The sequence below is a fragment of the Crocuta crocuta genome, unplaced genomic scaffold, assembly GCF_008692635.1.
Source record: "Crocuta crocuta isolate KB4526 unplaced genomic scaffold, BGI_CrCroc_1.0 scaffold65, whole genome shotgun sequence".
NCBI classification, from domain to species: Eukaryota; Metazoa; Chordata; class Mammalia; order Carnivora; family Hyaenidae; genus Crocuta; species Crocuta crocuta.
In genome coordinates, this window is record NW_027530683.1 from 3,758,598 (window position 1) to 3,779,213 (window position 20,616).

General features: G+C 37.8%; 1 protein-coding gene across 1 annotated transcript; it reads right to left on the reverse strand.

Moving 5' to 3' along the window:
- Nucleotides 1-182: 182 nt before the first annotated feature.
- On the reverse strand, nt 183-19,524 carry PSMA6 (proteasome 20S subunit alpha 6). Its single transcript, XM_077769218.1, has 7 exons — nt 19,360-19,524; nt 8,297-8,391; nt 7,731-7,812; nt 6,854-7,009; nt 3,876-4,054; nt 2,467-2,561; nt 183-410 (listed from the first exon to the last, which is right to left on the reverse strand). Exons 1-7 carry the CDS (start codon nt 19,433-19,435, stop codon nt 353-355), a joined length of 741 nt encoding a protein of 246 aa, XP_077625344.1. The 5' UTR covers nt 19,436-19,524; the 3' UTR covers nt 183-352.
- Between the last annotated feature and the right edge of the window lie 1,092 nt (nt 19,525-20,616).

Consider the following 20,616-nt stretch of genomic DNA (forward strand, 5'->3'; position numbering starts at 1 on the left):
TTTATTCATTAGGCCATACAGCTGTAGTTTAAACTGCCTGTTAAGTTTCTGAAGCCAAAGAAACTTGGATCTCTGTCAACAAAAAGAATATAGCTACAATGTGAGGATGGTGGACACTAACAACCTGCATGCACCAGAGGCTTACTACTTAAAACTCAAGGTGAAATTAAGACAAGATGCGATTATTTTCCAAAAGCACTGTTTTTTATTTATACAGAGTCCTAACCACTTTAGCGGCAGGAGTGGGAGAGGTTCCTTTTTCAATCCAGGGGCCTCCATAATGTTGGTCTGTTGTTACCAAACACACAGGCAAGTGGCGTCATGGATCTGGTAAACTAACTACATACAATGTTTAGTCTCTCTCTGCTAGAGCAACAAGGTGAGCATCAATCTCTGCTTCTGTAAGAATCCTAGAAGGCAAGAAGAAGAAACCCACAACTATTTTACTTTCTGAAAACTTTTTATTATGTAAAATTCCAAACACACATGAAAGTAGAATAGACAGTAATGAATTCCTGTGTACCTAACACCCAACTTCTAAAATTATCAATTTACAGATTTAAAAAAATCTGTATACCTAACTAATCCGTTCAGAATTCCCAAGTATTTTATCAACTTCATCTATACACAAAAATGTTTACTTCTTTGACATCAGATCTAGAATTAGGTTTTCTGAAAGCAAATTCTTTTAGTTGCAGCTATTAAGGAAAATATTTAAATTAAAGCAAGCCCGTACAGAATATATTCTATTTTAGCTCCAATGTCAAAATGCCCTTATACCTAGTTAGTGTAATCAAGTTTGTATTAGCCGAAAGACAAGGCACTTTATGCTGAACATAATTCTTTAAGCATACTATCTTCAAATTTATAAAGGATACCAGAACTTTTTGAAGACATAGTTTCTCTGGTTTCTTATCTATTTATTTAACTGATAAATGGAAATAAAAGTTTTAAAAGCTATTGGACGGTTTCGGAATAGAAAAGAAAAAAGGACACCTGGGTGGCTCAGTTGGTTAAGTGTCTGACTCCTGGCTTTGGCTCAGGTCATGATTTCGTCGTTTGTGAGATCAAGCCCATGTTGGGGGTCTGTGCTGACAGCATGTAGTCTGCTTGGGATTCTCTCTCTCTGCCCCTCCCCTGCTTGCTCACTCTCTCTCAATATAAATAAATAAACATTAAAAAAAAAAAAAAGAAAAAAGAACTTGCAGGTTCTTTAAGCAGATTTATAAACTGCTCCTGCTGGAAAAGTACTGCTAAAACAAAACACACAACTACTTCCTACAGAAAAGGAAAAAAAAAGGACAGATTCATAACTTTTTAATTCCATGAATTTTTCTTAAATCATTCATGTTTAAACTACCTGCAGGCAACAAAGAGAGTAAATGAGAAGAAAAAAATGCACAGTAACAAAAAACTCTACAAGGTCCAGTTAAGCTTAGTTTATCACCTTTGGCCCACCCCTGACCATGACCATGGGTCCATATAACTGTGACCTAAGAGTAAATACAAGTAATAGTTAACAAGCCTTCCAGCAGTTCCTTGCATCTGTGGATTTAACTGAAGCATCTGTCACAAGTGCATCCAGGTTCACAGCAAACCACCTCACAAGGTTCTGGGAGGATTAAGTGAGATGGTATATGTTAAGCAACCAGTAGAGATGTGACTCAGAGAAGCTATTAAGGGTGGTTTGTAGAAGTCAGTCACTTAGTAATAACAGACAAGCATCCAGCATCTGCAATTCAATTAGCTATATTCAAAATTTGGGGTTTCCAGCGATCTCCAGACAAGGTATGATACAGATCAGTATTTCATATTGCTCTCAGAGCTCCTCTTAAGTAACCACTAAATAATCAAAGCTTCACCTGAAAAAACTAAAAGCTAATACTCTGGGAGATGAATTTCTATTGGTCTTAAGCAAAAAAAAGAGAACATTTATGCTTACTTTACTTTTTTAATGTTTTTATTGTTTTTATTTTTTATTATTATTATTTCTGAGAGAGACAGAGACAGTATGAGCAGGTGAGGGGCACAGAGAGAGGGAGACACAGAACCTGAAGCAGGCTCCAGGCTCTGAGCTGGCTGTCAGCACAGAGCCCGATGCGGGACCCGAAACCACGAACCGCGAGATCATGAGCTGAGCCGAAGTTGGACGCTCAACCGACTGAGCCACCCAGGCGCCCCTATGCTTACTTTACTCTTAACATAAAGGTTATTTTACGTTGCCTCTGATATTTGATATAAATCACTTTGAAATGAGAAGAAAAGCAGTTATGTCTGTCTTAAAGAGATTTCCGATAAATTTTAAAACAGATCTCTCAGGTACTGAAGGAAAAAACTGCAACTGTAGTGAAAAAAATGCTTTTTCCCCAATTTGTAGGACAAATGGACCCACAAACTTCTACACTTCTAGGCTGTAATTTATCTCTTGGCAAATTCTTTAAGCACTTGGCCAACAATATAACTCACCTGAATTTAGGATTTTCAACTGTAACTACTCCAACTTCTATTTCTGAAGGTTTGAAATCAATTGATAGAACAGTAGATAGGCATGTAATTGCAGTCTGAAAAAAGTATCAACATTAAAATAGTATTTTTCAGATACCAAGATTTCTCATTCCAAGCTTATTCAAATCATGAATTAACCACAAGCTATTCATTTTTGCTCCATGTTTCAGTGACGCAGTTCTAAAGCCACTTGTTACTAACAGACTGCTTAATTCTAATATGTTGCCTGCCAATGAGAAGAAATTTGCTTCTATTTTAAGTCAGGTCATAAATGAAAGGGGCCTATCAAACAAAACAGGATGATTTACACACAACGGTCTGTTTGCCTGATGACCATAGTGCTGGGCACTATGCTTAGCACTTGGGGTAAGATGAGGGAGGATTCACATAAATGATACACCCTTCCTTCAAGGAAAATTTACAGCAATAACAACTTAAATGTTTTAAAGTGGCTTTGTATCTGATGTGATTAATCATTTACATAATTATGAACTTAAGTAAAAAACACCTTTTATAAACATTTCAATAGGACACAGTACCTCCCAGGTAAGTACCTCCTAGCTTTATATCCTCCGTTACTAGAAATAATACTGCCAACCAAACATAAAAGTATTAGATGGTAATTTTTCTTTTGTCACTTACCAGAATCATGTTGTTAGGTCTTTAGAATAGGTTGTATCCCAGATCCTCCTTTCCAAACTTTACTAAAATTTTAATTTTCAACTTCTTGGCAGTAAATACAAGGTTTTCTTAGTCTAAGATTACTAAATATTTATGTAAGAATTTTAGCTTGTTGTATCCGTTTAAAACAACCCAATCATAATGAATAATCAATCCCCTATCATCCCTGCATTAAGCTAGCTCTGCTTTTGCATCCCAGATAGAATTTCTCTGTCAAGTTATCGCCTAAGCATATGTTCTTTAACCAAGATGTTTGTTTCTCTGAGAATCTGGTACGTAGCTGATTTCCCTTTAGGGCCACAAGAGTAATATTGCTGACTCAATTTTTTCACTTTTGCTCCCAGGAAGCTTAAGCCTAATTTGAGCCACAACAAAGCAGGTCTTGGGGCACCTGGGTGGCTTAGTCGGTTAAGCGTCCGACTTTCGCTTGGGTCATGATCTCACGNTTTATAAGTGTTTTGTTGAAAGCAGTTTCAAATACACTATGACATGAGACAGGGAATTAAGTGATTAAAAGCAGTCCTCATTGTTCCCATGTCAGCTGAATGACACCAATTTTACTGGTAAGCCAACAAATTTGGTTCTGTGATAAATCCAGGAACATCTTTTTAGATGGTCAATTTATACAATGATCTTCACTATTCTATTTAGCATTAAAAAAAAAAGTCAGATACTTTTGGCTAACTTACTTCCACTGTCTGTTCAAACGTCCAATCAAATTTCTTCTTCACTTTTTTTTCAAGGAAGCTGGTTGACTCCGTTTGTTTAACTCCTGCTGCAGTGGCTTTAAACCCACAGTAGTAACCTGCAGGGTCACACTTGTACACTTGAGGGCCCTGTTCTTCATCTATACCGATTAAAATCATACCTAAAAAGAAAGACCCTCATTAAATATCTTATACTTTTGTACAACACAATTTCTTCTTAGTATTGTCATAAAGCTATTGTCAATTATTATTCTGGCCATCTATTTTAGTATAGTTTGCTTTAAGAACACTGACAAAATGCAGGTTATCACCACAGATAAACTAGGTAACCTGGAAATCTCCATTTCACAAAAGATTTATCAAAGATGTTGTTAAAATTTGAATTATTACAATTCTAACTTATACTTTCTAATCCTTGCTATTTCTCGAAGAATATTACTTTGACCCCTTGAGATGTTATCAAATAAATTTGGAGTGTCTATTTTTCATCTTCTTTTTAGAGAAGATAATATATAGTAGCATGGTAAATGTTCTGCTGGCGGCTGTCCTACTTAAACTTAGTAGTTCTTTATTTATTTGACCAAGGAAGACTTTTTCTTTTTTTTAAAACTTAAGTCCTTAAGGTTCTTAAGAATTTAAGGTTCCGGGGCGCCTGGGTGGCTTAGTCGGTTAAGCGTCTGACTTTCGCTNAACGAAGTGCACCTCGAGGCTACTTGCTTAACTTCAGACTGCCCCTCTTTGATACTGCTGGTGTCCATTCCCCTAGTAGTCAGGAGAAACCAAATTCTAAAGTCTGTACGTATAACTTTGTTATTACAATCTCATCATGTTATAATGACATATAATTAAAATAAACATCACCGCCAAACTTCTTTCTACTCAGCAAAGTAGGTAATAAAGTATTTAAAGAATGACTTAACTCCTGCTTTCTTAGATTTCTAGATTTGAACCTCGTTTATGTACAGGCATGCCTTGTTTTACTGCATGTTGCCTTGCTGTACTTCGCAGATGCTGCATTTCTTTATAAAGGTTGGTAGCAACCCTGTGTTAAGTCTATTTTTCCAAAAGTATTTGCTTGTTTCGTGTCTCTGTCACATTTTGCTAATTCCAGGAATATTTCAAACTTTTTCATTATGATTATACTTGTTATGGTCATCTATGATCGGTGATTAGGACTTGTTGAAAGCTTAGATGTTAGCATTTTTAGCAATAAAGTATTTTTAAATTAAGGTACATACACTGTTTTAGATATAATGTTATTATGTGCATAATAGATTATGGTGTAAACAGAACTTTTATACACACTGGAAAACCAAAATATTCATTTGACTCACTATATTGTGATATTAGCTCTATTGTAGTGGTCTGTACTGAACCTGCAATATCTCTGAGGTATGCCTGTAATTTCCTCTATTTTAAGATTCAGTATTAACCAATTACTTTATTCACATTTATAGATGTTTTACCAAGTCTACTCATGAGGAATTTCCAACTTTATTTGATAACACTATGATAGTGATCCGTTATCTGTTTTATTTAAAGGTATGTCAACCTCGAATTTTCTTTACATTTTATACTTGAGATTCACAAAGTACAGGGCAACACCAAAGAGATATCACTTACTGCTTGAGGGGAACAAACATTTCTTTACTCCAGTCTTGCAAGATGAGCAGGGTTTAATAGATGGTAAGGACATGAAGCGCAATCAAGGCACAAGATGCACAAAAGCATCAAGACAGGAAAGGTCATGTTACATCCAGGTGATGACAAAAGAGCCATGTACTACTGGGCTTCAGATGAGGAAGGAAAGCAGTACATGGAAGAGGGTGGTTGGGAATAAGCTAACAGGGGCCCTGCATGTCATATTAAGGGGCTTGGAATTTACACAATAGCCAACGAGGAATCAGTTCTTCTAGGGAACAACAATCAAAATTAAATTTTAAAATAACTCACACAGCAACATGAAGACAGACTAGGAAAGAGAGAGAAGAGACAAGTAAATTAGGTGGCAAAGGTAAGAGATGATGAAGAAGGAACAGAGGAGACGAGAAGGAACAGACATTCTGAGGTGAAGCTCAAAGACTAATCAGATGACCAGGGAAGGTGGGGTAGGTGTACAGAAGAGAAGTTGAGGATAAAAGTAGGAAAAAGCAACGATTTCAAATCTGAAGTATCTGCAGGCCGTGGAGGAAAGGACTGGGTTAACACTAATGTGGCAGTGATGGGCTGAATACAGATAGTAATTGAAAGCATGAAAGAGGGTGAGACACCGAGACAGAGCCAAGAGGGAGAGAAGGACCACAGAGAAAGCCCGGAGAGCAAAAAACATTTAAAGGAAAAGCAGAAGAAGATGAGCTAAAAAAAAAAAAAAAAAGTGAGGAAAAGTGCATCACTGAAGAAACTGAGTCAGCATTTTTAAATGAGAGGTGAAACACAGTGTCAGTCAGATGTTGAAGAAAAATCATTACATTAATTCTCATAAATGACACAATGTCAAAAACAAATGTGTTGAATTTTCCAGGATTATACATTACATTAAATCTAAAATCAGTAAATCTCATCTCTCTCTCAACAGAATTGTACTTATTTTTAAAAAATGTAATATAGTCTAAAAATATAAATCACAGGTATATGTGTTTTACAAAAAAAAAAGAGCTACACTGTTAAGATGCCTATGTAAACATCTGCATTGAAAGAGTAATCAGGAATTGCAGTAAAACCCCCATTACAACAGCCCAATGTAACAGTGACTTGGATATTTCAAATCACACATCCTTAAAAGATTTTGATAAAAAGTCTAATAGCACCTAAAGCTTAAAAGATAATGCCTAAATACTGTTGTAAAACCTACCCTTTATCGCTGATTTATTATAAAGAGTTCCTCACCTTATATAATTTTCTTTTGTTCCTGTTTCTAAAAAATGTAATTCATCATTTGTGAGCCTTGTTAGCATACTTACAACAACCAAGAGGCCTCATTTCAGCATTCTGTGTGTAGACCTGAGAAATATCAGCAATTCTTTTGCACAGCATGTCCACAGGAATCTCATAGCCATACTTGTACTTCCAGTTAGCTGCCTCGTAGCGCGCCCTCTGTACCTGGGATCTGCTGTCCGCTTAGAGCATAAAAAACCAAAGTTTACTTCTTTAGAGGAAAAAGTGAACCTCAAAATCAGACATTTTTCAATTTTCCATACATATATAAAATCTCCACTATAACTTAAGGAAGGCAGAAGTGGTCTACTATGGTTCTTTTACCACCAACAAATAGCTGATGACTCAGCAACAAGTACATGACCAAAAAGGAAAACATACTTAAAAATGGGTTTCTACACACAGCACTTCTTTTTATGCTGAGCCCTTTATCAGCTGTCAAAATAGTTTCTACAAGTGCTTAGTAATTCCCAAAAGAACAGTTTTAAGGATACAGAATGTTTCTCTTAATCTTTTTTATAGGCTTAAATTTTCTCTTGATTTCAGAAAACAGAAACCCAAAGTAATTTTTATACTTCTCAGCTACTTCTAACTGTGCTATTATTACCAGATTTGAAATATATGGACTTAAATGCCCTTAACCTATTAACTATATATGAAATAAATCATCTAAGAGAGGGCCTCAGCCCAGTTTCCCTGACAGTAGCATAGAGATCTAATTCTATTATACTCATGATTTTAAAAAAGCTCACAATACTCTGAATATATGGATACTAGCCTTGGAAGACTGCAAATCTACTCCTATTACCTGCACATCAGGTACTAAAGGGAACCTTTTAAAATTAATACAAAACTCAAAAATAATTGAAGAAAATAACAAATCTAAGACATCAAGCTCATTACCTGTCATTCCTGTCATCACACAGCCAATGTTTTCAGTTATCTTGAATAAGTGAGTCACTGTGCTAGAATCCAATAATTTGTCCTAATGAACAAAAGAGATCAAGATAATTTTTTAAAAAGCAGAGGTCCCCATGTAGGGATAAAAACTACTATGAAATTATAATAAACTATATAACAAATGTTTTCTGTTCATTTTACAGTTAAAACCAAATTTTTTAAAAAGGTAGGGGAGAGACTCTGTCTTCCTTTTTTAGATGATAGGTTTCCTATGGGAGAAAATTGCATCATCAAAGCCTGTTTCAAGGTTCCTGAAGACAAAAGACCTAGAATTCCCACTGTGTTTATAATCCCATTGTGCTGTTTACTACAAAGTTCAGTATGTTAATCCTGTCTACTCAGCTAAACAGTCCATAGCTGCTGAGTAAATACTTCTTGAATGAAACAGGAAAGCACAAGCAAAGCAAGAATGTTAATGTACATAGGTAGTGATATAACTTTGTACAAACTCATGAAAAATTCTTGCATTATATTCTGTAACAACTGACTATCTGAACAGTATTACTTACAGGTACTTTCTTCTGTGTGACAATTACTGCACAGTCTTTCCCTCTGACCGCTACTGATGTAAGGCCACCCTGGTTAATAGCCTTAAAAGCATACTCTGGAAAATAGAACAGTGTTTTTAAAAGACAGAACAAATTATTATCGATTCATGCAATGGAATAAGCAGCCATTAAAAAGAATGAACTACAGCTACACAAACTAACATGGAATGCTGTCCAAGACATGCAAAGTTAAAGTAATAATAATGATAATAATAAATCCTATTTAAAACAACTCCATTTCTTTCCATTTTAGTTCACTAATCATCTTCATCAGACTCAAGTACCAAACTTCCAATAAAGATTTAACTAATTTATCATATCAAGTTTTTAAAAAAATTTTTTTTAATGTTTATTTTTGAGAGAGACAGAACATGAGCTGGGGAGGGGCAGAGAGAGGGGGACACACAGAATCTGAAGCAGGCTCCAGGCTCTGTCCGCACAGAACCTGATGAGGGGCTTGAACTCACGAACTGTGAGATCATGACCTGAGCCGAAGTTGGACGCTTAACCAACTGAGCCACCCAGGCCTCCCATCATACCAAGTCTCTATCAATTATATTTTATCATTGTAAAAGTTTGTTTTGTGGTCATTATTTCTACCAAGTATGGTTTTCCTGGGTCAAATTTAGTTGCTATAAATCTTCTCAAGATTTACTACTACTACTACTACTACTACTACTACTACTACTACCACCACTACCACTACCACTACCACTACCACTACCACTACTACTACTACTTCTGGCCAGTAACTAATTTGACCATATGCAATTTTAACTGCTGTTATTCTGTATTGTCTTTTTCTCCTACCAAGTTAAAAATTTCTGGATCATAGTTTTTCCAATTTTCATGATATCTAAAACAAGGATTCTTTAGTTTGTCTATAACAAACTTCAGCTTGTGCACTTCTAGCTGCTGTCAAACTATTCCCCAGGTTAAAACAGATGGATCAAAGAGGTAGCATGAAAACAAACTACTCTGGCACCATGCAGTTGACAATGACTGCCTCCAGTGAGTAGAATTACAGATGAGACTACCCCTTTCTATGTTTTGTATTTCTATAATATCTAACTCTAATACAAATATACTTTGTAATTATAAAAGTAGCAGCAGATGAACTAATGGAAAGTCATCAAGATAAAAAGCTTCTGTACAGGAAGGAATCAATCAACAAAACTAAAAGGCAGCAGACAGAATGGGAGAAGATATCTGCAAATGACATATCAGATAAAGGCTTAGTATCCAAATCCATGAAGAACTTGCCGAACTCAACACCCAAAAAACAAATAATCCAGTGAATAGGCAGAAGATGCGAATAGACACCTTTCCAAAGAAGACATCCAGATGGCTAACAGACATGAAAAGATGCTCAACATCACTCATCATCAGGGAAATACAAATCCAAACCACACAGATACCACCTCACACCTGCCAGAACGTGGAGAAAGGGCAACCCTGTTGCACTGTTGGTGGAAATGCAAACTGGTGCAGTCACTCAGGAAAACAGAATTCACATTCCTCAAAAAATTAAATATAGACCACCCTACAACCCAGAATTGCACTACTAGGTATTTATCCAAAAGATACAGGTATGATGTTTCAAATGGGCACATGCACCCCAAGGTTTATAGGAGCACTACTGACAATAAAGTATGGAAAGAGCCCAAATATCCATCGACAGTTAAATGGATAAATGTGTATAGGTACACAATGGAATATTACTCAGTGATAAGAATGAAAACCTTGCCATTTGCAGCAATGTGGATGGAAATGGAGTGTGCTATGCTAAGCAAAATAAGTCAGGCACAGAAAGAGAAATCTCCTATGATTTCCACTCATATGTGAAATTTAAGAAACACAGCAGATGAACATAGGGGAAGGGAAGGAAAAATAACAGAGAGGAGGCAAACCATAAGAGATTCTTAAATACAGAGAACAAACTAGGGGTTGCTAGAGGGGAGACGGGTGCTAGAGGGGATTGGCTAAATGAGTGATAGATATTAAGAAGGGCAATTGTTGGGATGAGCCCTGGATGTTATATAAAAGTGATGAATCACGGGGTTCTATTCCTGAAGCCAATTCTACATTGTAGGTTAACTAACTTGAATTTAAAAAAAATAAAAGAAATTAAAATATTAGTCATAAAAAATAGCAATAGAAATATTTGCTCACTGTAGAAAATACAGGTAATATAGAAACAATGTAAAGAAAAAATCACTCATAACTCTAATCATTATTGACATTTTAGTATAATAGAGGTTTTAAAAATTCTGTCAAGTATTACTCTGGGCACATGGTCTGAATCCTGGTCTCCTATGTTCAGAAAGCCAACTGGTGATGAGGACCAGCTGAGAAAGATACTATCTGTGCCAAAGAATTTCCTTTAATGGAAGCTCTAATAAAAAACCCTTATCAAATATTTCTAAGTAGCTGTATGTTGAAGACAGAAAATTAGAGTAAAAAAGACTCTAGTAAAATGCCATAAAGAAAATCCTCAAATCTACCTTAGATTCAACTAGGTTATAATAGTTTATTTTTACCATCATTGCAAGTAATTTCTAAAGCATAATGTTTCAAAATGCTTCTCAGTTCTATTTCTTATATGCCCAAAAAGCTTCTATCAGATCAAACCTCCACAGATAAAAACTATAAACTCTGAATAACTACCTGAGGACACCAAGAAGTGGCCAAAAGTAGGCAGATTCCAGAAGGAGACAAAATACTTGGAAGAAAGAAATGGCATGAAATTAGTTTCTCGTTTTCACAGCTTATATAACGAGTGCAGGCCCTGGTCAGGGATAAACAGAAACCCCACAGAAAATTCAGTCTTTTTGGCCTGAAGAACTAGAGGACAGTTTGGGGGTGACTACAGCCACTGGAAAATGAGGGAAAGAAGGGAGAGAGTGAGAGAGGGAGAGACCCAACCTATATATTATGTTACCCAAATCTCTGGCTGCTTCCATAACCACACATACACAAGACAGACTCCAGGCAGCTTAGCTAAGGATAAAAGAAAGGGGCATTTGAGCTGCCACCCAAATTAACTGCCTGCTAGAACAAATCAACATTCTTTGAAGGAATATAGCAGAATCCATGTCAAAAACTGCATTAAATATTAATAGATAAAATACTCCAATTAAAAGGAGAAACTGTCAGAATGAATAAAAAAGCAAGACTCAAATATATGCTATCTACCACAGATACTCTTCAAGAAGACTTTAATAAATGAATGGAAAAAAGGATTACCATATAAACAGTAAGCATCAGAAAGCTGAATGGATATATTAATTATCAGAAAAAGTAGAGATTTCAAGACAACAAATGTATCAGAGTCATTTCAAAAAAATATCATACAATGTCAAAAAATGTCATAGAAAAATCAATTCATAAGAAGGGAAACAGAACAATCATACTGTATATGCACCTTATAAGAGTAGTTTAAAACCCATAAAAGTAAAATCGACAAAATCATAGAGAAATGGCTAATCCCATCCAGTTAAAGATTTTACTACCACACGGCAACTGAGATAGACACATACACACAAACTAGACATACATGATATGATACAGACCAGACTACTGACCACCTTGACCGAGTTCTATCTGTAGAACACTACTGGCAACAACTGAAGAATTTATATGCACCTGGTGTAACACAAATGCACATAGTACCTTTACTAAGACAGAGCATATATAAGAGGCCATAAAATAAGTCTCAATAAATTTTAAAGTACTGAAATCCCTAACTATTTGAAAAATTTAAAACACCCTTCTAAATAATCCATGGATCAAAGACATAATCATAAGGGAAACTTAAAAATATTTTGAATGGGGTGCCTGGATGGCTCAGTCGGTTAAGCTTCTGACTTTGGCTCAGGTCATGATCTCGCAGTTTGTGAGTTCAAGCCCCACATCAGGCTCTGTGCTATCACCTTGGAGCCGGGAGCCCGCTTCGGATTCTGTCTCTCTCTCTCTGGCCATTACCTGCCTGTTCTCTGTCTCTCCAAAACAAACAAACATTAAAAAAAATATATTTTGAACTGACTGGTAATAATATATCAAAATTTGTAGGATGCAGCTAAAGAAGGAATTGCATTGCTATGGTGGAAAGACCCTAAGGTGGCCTCCTCTCTACAATCCCTGCCTCCAGGTGTTCACACGGTTGTATAACCCCCTCCTCCTGAATGTAGGCAGGACCTGTAACTTGCTTCCGGCAAAATATGGAGTAGGTGATGGGATGTCATTCTCCTAATTACATAAGACTATCTTAAAGGCAAAAATGATGTTACCTTCCACTGCATATTTCTCCTACTATCATCTTATTGTAACATTGTTTTTTCACCTTACAAAGGTAAATGTGTGCCCCAAATGAATACATATGCAAAATTTAAAAATAAAAATATTTAATTAATACAGTTTAATGTTCCTAAGAACAAACTACTTCCAATCACTTCATAAATTGAAATGTACACTGATAGCTTTGGGTGTAAAAAATATTATGAGAGGTAATAATTATGGCATTTACAGATGTCATTAAGTGAGCTTACAAAATGATTTACCTATGACATGAGGCTAATTTCAGTCCTTAACTATACTTTTATGTGTCTCTTTATCAATAAAATTATATTTAGTTTATATATAAACATAAACATTAAAATATTAATAAACATGTACTTATATAAATATAAGCAAATATAAAGACCCTGTCTTACGTCTTACTAGCAGACTAACTCTAGAGATTCCTCTTGCTGGCTTGCTAAATGGCTGAATGACAAGGAACCATGGGTGTCTTCCAGTGAACAGTCAGCAAGTAGCTGGGACCCTCAGTTCTATACTGAAAGGAAATGAATTCTGCCAACATCCTCAGTGAGCTTGAAAGCAGAGTCTTTTCCAGTTGAGCCTCCAGATGAAAACACAACCCAGAAAACATCAGGATTGCGGCCTTGTGACATTCTAAGCAAACTGCTCCTGACCCATAGTAGTTGTGACTTAATAAATGTATCAATTTTAGCTGCTAAGTTTGTGGTAATGTTTATGCAGCATAGAAAACTAATATGCTAGCCTTGTTTATATTAGCAAAGGTCTAAAATCAATGATTTAAGTTACTACTTGAAGAAACTAGGGGGGGCGACTGGGTGGCTCAGTCAGTTAAGTGTCTGACTTCTGCTCGGGTCATGATCTCACAGTTCGCGAGTTTGAACCCCATTATCAGGCTCTGCTGACAGCTCAGCGCCTGGAGCCTGCCTCCTTCAGATTCTGTCTCTCCCCCCGCCCCCAGCCCCTTCCCTGTTCACGCTCTCTCTCAAAAATATATAAACCTTAAAAAAAAAACTAGGAAGGGGTGCCTGGGTGGCTCAATCAGTTAAATTTCCAACTTTGGCTCAGGTCACGACTTCACAGTTTGGGAGTTGGAGCCCTGTGTCAGACTCTCTGCTGTCAGTGCAGAACCCACTTTGGATCCTCTTTCCCACTTTCTGCTTATCCCCTGCTCAGCGCTCTCACTCCCTCTCTTTCCCTCTCTCAAAATAAACATTATAAAAAAAAAAAAAAAAAAAAAAGGAAACTGAGGAGAGGTAAAATATACCTGGTTCCTCCCCAAATTTCCTTATCTAATTCCCATCTAGATCAACTCACTTTCTCTGAGGAACCTTTCCTGCTTCTCCCTGGCTATGTCACTTTCTTTCTAAGAGGTTTCTTTTTTTTTTTTTAAGCAATCTCTACACCCAACATAGAGCTCCAACTCATAACCCTGAGATCAAGAGCCATATGCTCAACTAATTGAGGCAGCCAGGTAACCCATGTGTCACTTTCTATAGTAACCTTCTGTGTACTATTATTTTAGTACTCATCATGTTGTACCATGTTGTGCTGTAATTTTCAATAAAACTTTGTATAAATGAATCTGTATTATAATATTACCCGTGTAAAATATAGATTTTATAATTTCCAGAAAAAACGGAAACTGCTGGAGTAAAGAATCTTTTTTTTTTAATTAAAAAAAATTTTTTTAATGTTTTATTTATTTCTGAGAGAGAGAGAAAGAGAGAGAGACAGCGTGAGCAGGGGAGGGTCAAAGAGAGAGGGAGACACAGAATCTGAAACAGGCTCCAGGCTCTGAGCTGGCAGTTAGCACAGAGCCCAATGCGGGGCTTGAACCCACGAACTGTGAGATCATGACCTGAGCCGAAGTTGGACACTTAACCAACTGAGCCACCCAGGCACACCTGGAGTAAAGAATCTTGAGACACCATAATAACTAAAGAGTATCTTCTAAAGAAACACTGGTAGGGTAAAAATATAGTTCATAGCAGAGGTGAGCACGAAGGCCAATTCAGAAAAAACAGAATAGCATAAGGGGAACATTCAAAGATGTATTTGTTTTTTAAGCCAGAATGCAAATACTGGAAATAGTAATTAAACACTTTATTCCCATCACTAAAGATTTGGTTTTTAGTGTAAAATTTCAGAAACTTACAAATTAGCAAGCACTATTACATTAATCTTCATAATCTGTTTTTGAACGTCCAAAATTATGCAGGATGATAACTGATAGCCCATTTCCCATTTTTTAAATGGAAAATTATAACGAATTACACTTAACCTCAAGCCTTCATTTCCTTAAATACATAGTAAAATACATATTTGTAAAGTATTAGGTTGACCCATGAAACAGTCACTTTTATAGGTTAAAAAAAATAATAGTCAAATATCAGCAGTTCCCATGGTTCAACCTAACACTAAGTCATTAGGTTAGAACATAAATTGCTTCCTTGACCATAAACAAAATGGCAAATAAACAGCTGTTCTGTACAGAGACCTCTCTTTCACAGTTATCTTATTCACTCTTTCCTTATACGTTTTCCCAGCACTCTCCCAACTTTTCTGGGAGTCATTTGTACAATAGTAGGAAAAAACAGGGGGAAAATATGAAAGATATTGTGACAAAACATTCAGGACGAGCACATCAGACAATGGCTCATACGATGACCTGCTGAGTATGACGTTAGCAGTAGCAGGGAAGCATATCCCCTTTATGACACTCCTCGGCTTTGCAAGGCATCCACAGGTGATCCTGCGGTTCTGCCAATTACAGGACTGTACGCAAGATTTTTCCCATCCATAATTTTGTTTAAAAGGCTGTACTGAGTTTTGAGAAATAAATATGGTTTTTTTCCCCTCATATATACATGGGCTGGAAAAATAAAACTGAAATGAGAGATCTATACATTCTATGAAGTTTGGTTATGAAAAAACCCAACCAGGTTGCACTACTGGGGCAAGGCAGGTATTCCGCAAAATATGTCTGTATTAAATGTCAATGCTGCATGCTAGAAACTTTTTTGTTATTAAGATTTTTGGAAGTTGTGTATATTCTTCTTTCCCTAACCTTGGAACCTAAATGAGAAGTGCATCTCATTCCTGAGCACCACCTAATATTACCCTCTTTAAAACTGTGATCTCTGGGGTGCTTGGGTGGCTCAGTCAGTTGAACATCCAACTCTTGATTTTGGCTCAAGTCATGATTTCAGGTCATGGGACTGAGCCCCGCATCCAGCTCTGCACTGGGTGTGGAGCCTGCTTGGGATCCTCTCTCCCTCTGCCTGTCTCTCTCCCCCATTCATTAGTGCACATTCTCTCTCTCAAATGAAAAAAACAACAACAAAACAACTATGATCTTTAAGCAGGTGGGGGTCATTAGAAATCTTGGCACTGGCATGGGGACTTGGGGGTGAATGAAAACATAGTAGTGTTTGATGCCATTACTTTTTGGTGTAGTTATGTATGTATTTATGTATACACACATTTAATTTCAAATCTGATTCAAGGAGGTCATGAGACGTCTGGTTCAGAAACACTATTCTTTTTTTAATGTTTATTTATTTTTGAGAGAGAAGGTGAGAGAGAGAGAGAGAGCGCGCGCGTGCACAGGACTGAGGGAGGAGGGGGGGCGCGGGGTGACACCAAGAATCCAAGATGGGCTCCATGCTGACAGCAGTGAACCCAATGTGGGGCTCAAACTCATGAACCATGAGATCATGACCTGAGCCAAAGTCAGATGCTCAACTGACTGAGCCACCCAGGTGCCCCCAAAATACTACTTTAAAACAAGTATTATTTTAATAGCAAAAGTTGCAAACAATGAGTACTTCCCAGTCCAATTATTTGTAAAACTCTTGATTCCATTTTTATCACCCAAGTGTTTCTTCCTGACAGCATCCCTCACTGAAACATTTTCTGAGCACTTACTTTGTGAAAGATACTGTTCTAATAAGTATATTATATCTATTAAGTCATTAAATCCTTAGAGCCCTGTAAGGGAGATGGAATTATTATTCTATTTTAAAATGGAAGAAAATTCTCATAGTTGGTATGGAGCAAGGACTTGAACCCAGGAATGCTGGCTTTGATACCATTGCCAGACTGGTATTTCTAGATTAGAAAATTGTCCTATCCAGTCTGTTTCTACCAGTCTACTTCTTTCCTGTTCCTTATCAGTATACTCCCTTCTTAGAAGCAACTAGGCAAAGCTCTTATCCACCTGGTAGGCAAATTCGAATGACACTATTCTCCTCCCTTGCCAGACCTACCCAGCAAAGGATTTGCAAAATCAGAATAGAAAAGCCTGAAAGTAGTGAGGTTTATTTTGTCCCACCTGGGCCTTAGTTTCCTCACTGATAACTTAGAAATTCAATCTAATTTCTGAAATTAGATTTCAAAGCTAGGTGCTCTGTGTATAGCCCTACAATTTTTACATGCGCGCAAACACACACACACAACACTTTGAATACATTCATTAAAAGAAAATTTTCAATAGTTACTAGAGTACAAATGACAATAGGAAATCTTTCTATTATTCCCTGAGAGCAAACACTGTCAACAGTTTGTAATTATGGGTAACATTTTAACTTTAAATTTATACCTCTATTTAACTTATTACCTTTAGACTACATTTATGTTTTGAGTCCCAACTATGGAAGAAGAAGAGCATACACTCACCTCTCCATTAATCTTTCCTTCCCAGTCATCTCCCCATTTCTGCTTTATTATTTTTCCACTATCAAGGTTAACAATTTGCACTCATAATTCTTACATACTGTCTCTGGTGGATTCTAAAGTTTATAAACTCATAAACAGCATTTACAATATTATCATCAGGTGCAAATATTTCACTAGAGAACCAAGTATGGATAGACCATAAAAATGTAAATACTCCATGTTTACAGAGCTACTAAGCTAACAGACCAAAAAAATGAGCCAAAGAATCAAATAAGTATCTAATTATTTAGAGTGCTAAGCACTCTACATGTATCATTATATTTAATCTTCAAACAAGCACACAGAAAGGAATTATTAACCCAAATTTGCCAACAGAAACCAAGGACTTGCGCAGGTTGGCTAGTATGCAGCATGCAAGGACTGGACTCCAGCTATGGCTCCAGGGCCTGAACTCCTCATGGTACTGTGCTCATACTAACTATTCTTTCACTTTCCTTTTCCTAGCAATGTCTAATTAGTGCCCTGAACAGCAGAATGTATTATTCAACAAAGCAGAGCTTAGAGTCATCCTGTCTAGATATTAAGCTTTTGGACTACATGTGTCATTCCAAATCTTTTAAATTACACGGACACTATATCCAGCCTTTCTACTCACCAAATCTGGAAGCATTAAAGACTACTTTATGGCTGGATTTCACAATATGGTATAGTAAAGAGTAGGTCTGACTTTTCCTGTTCACACATTAAAAATCACAAAATAGAACACTCCAGGAGTCCAATACAGAAAAATTCTTTAAAACTCGGGAAAGAAACTAAAAATGAAACTTCCTTGAGGAGTTATCTTTCTTCTGTCTTTGGTCATATTTTTCAATTGAGGATGAGTGAAAAGGGTTACTGAATTACCCTTGTTTCTTGATACATTATATACAGTGTATGGCCATATACAATGTAAGTTTCATTCCACGTTATCTTTAACTATTTCTAAAATTTACAGGTGAAGAGAACCTCATTTATAGGCCAACTCTCTTGGGATTCCCAAGCACACATGATATTACTGTCCTCCCCAAAGCACAGAGGTACCAAATTCACTCAAAAATCAAAGGATCATGGGGCCTGATGTAAATCAGATTGTCAAGATACTAAATTCTCTATGGCCAAGAGGTTAAGAATCCCTCACACCATTTCGACCCAACAAGATATATTGTTACACTGAACGAATAAGTAGTAATTTAGGGTTTATTTCCACTAAAGCTCTTCTTCAGGAAAGAGCTAGTTCACCATATCTCACCCACAATTCAGAACAAACTTTTAAACTATTTAGAAACATTCAGATGTGGGTTAAAAGGGGATGCTAATTTCAAGAACAGCTCTAGAACTGACAGCCACTCACTCGATCTACCAGTTTTTCAAAGATATCTTGATCCCTGTAAATCCTTGTAATTTGGCACTTTTTTTCTTTTTACCCGTTTGTTTACGTATCTGTCACTGCCTTTAAGCTGTGAGCTTCAGTAGAGGAGAGCGTGTGACATCTCTGCATCCCCTAGGACCGGCACAGTGTCCAGCACATAAAAGGGTCTGAATGCCAGTGTGGAATTAACTACTACAAGGAAGTGCATGCTCCAAACAAAGGAAGACGGAAAGGGGTGTTTTAATGGCAAACTTAAGGAGCCAATTATCCTTTAGAGAAGTCCAGACGTTGGGCCCATCCAGGCCAAAATGTTACAAGTGAAGAGGCATCAAGAAACCGAGTCCGGAATTGCAGTCCTACCTTCCTTAACTCTTTATTGTGTGTAGGAGGTGCGGCCTCTCGCCCTGAAGGGCTCGAGGCCTTCAGCCATCGGACCCCCGATCCCTGCCCCCAGACAGGCGTGGGAACACCACAGGACTGGACCCTGACTCGGCCTCTCTCCCGTCCCAGCTCCGGCCATGCTTCAGCCGCGCACTAAACTCCAGCCGCGTCCGCCTGCTCCAGGCCGTACCATGACAGAGCAATTCGAGTGGACCAAAAGCGGACTCGGTTCACTCACCTACTTGGTAGAGCCGACCCTCGGGTGAAAAAATGGTAATGTGGCGGTCAAACCCAGCGCTGGAACCACGGGACATGTTGGCGCACCCACTATTTCATGCACTGTCTCTGAGCCCCGTAGCTCCCGCACCAGGGGTACAAATCCCCGCGGAAGTTGCAGCAACTGCTTCCGGGGCACCGGCCGGCTTCTTCCGCTCTTACGCGCGGAACTCGCGATTCCTGAACCAGTTCGGGCGCGGAGAGGGCTCCGAGGCCCCACCCCTCCTTGGGGGTGGGGAGAGCGGGGACAGGGAGGCCTTTGGTGAGCGCTTGCGTCGGCGGCAGGTGTGAGCGGCGAGCGGATGCCAGGTGAAACTGGCGTGGTGTAGTTTAGAGCTTTCATCTGGAAAGTGGACTACAGCGAGGACGAAAAAGCTTTCTGGGGGCCCCGAGTAATGTTATCTGTCTACCACTGGGACCTAAATGGATGGTGTATTTAAGTCTCGTTAGTTTGGGGACGTGTGTATTCAGCTTGTGTCTCGATTTCTTGCGTTCTTCCGAATCTACCCTTTACCCATCCGCTTTGCTTCTTACTACAGGAGAAAACGGGTTGCAGCTGCTGCGGCAGTAACCGTTAATTTTAGGGAGCGGGTGCTAGTAGCTACTGGAAAGAGATCTGGCCAGGCAAGGTCATTTTGGCCAGCAGTCCCGACAGTTTTGTCTTAGAAGTGGAACTGAGGAAATACAGGTGTAATAGAGGAATCATGAAATTAAGTTGCCTTGATTATGAAGAATGGAATATAGCCTTGTTGAACATGGGAGTAGCGGACTGGGTAGCTCCGGGGGAACAGCAGGTGGCTTTGTAAATTGTAGAATGGTACCTATTTTAACTTTTCCCCAAGGCACACTCCTATTTAACCAATATAAAATGCAAAACATGACGTCAGGCTAGTGTTCCTCCCTCCCGGCACATAGTTTGTGCACCAAGGAGGCCGATTTTGCCTAGGTTTCTGGAACTTGAGTGCCTGCTGTAATACTAAAGGATTCTTACCTCTTTAACATTTTCTCCTAAACTCGCTTTGCATTTAAAAGGGAAAAAAAGGTATAAGAACCTCTTAAGTAGTTCTTAAGGAAGCCCCAATTCTCAACGATGTTAAAAAAAAATAAACTTCCATTTTATTAACCTGAAAAAGTCCAAAAGTGAAACATGATTAAGAAAATACTAAATGCAAACCACGTCTCTGGCACACAGGGTACTTTCCAACTCTAATTTCCAAGT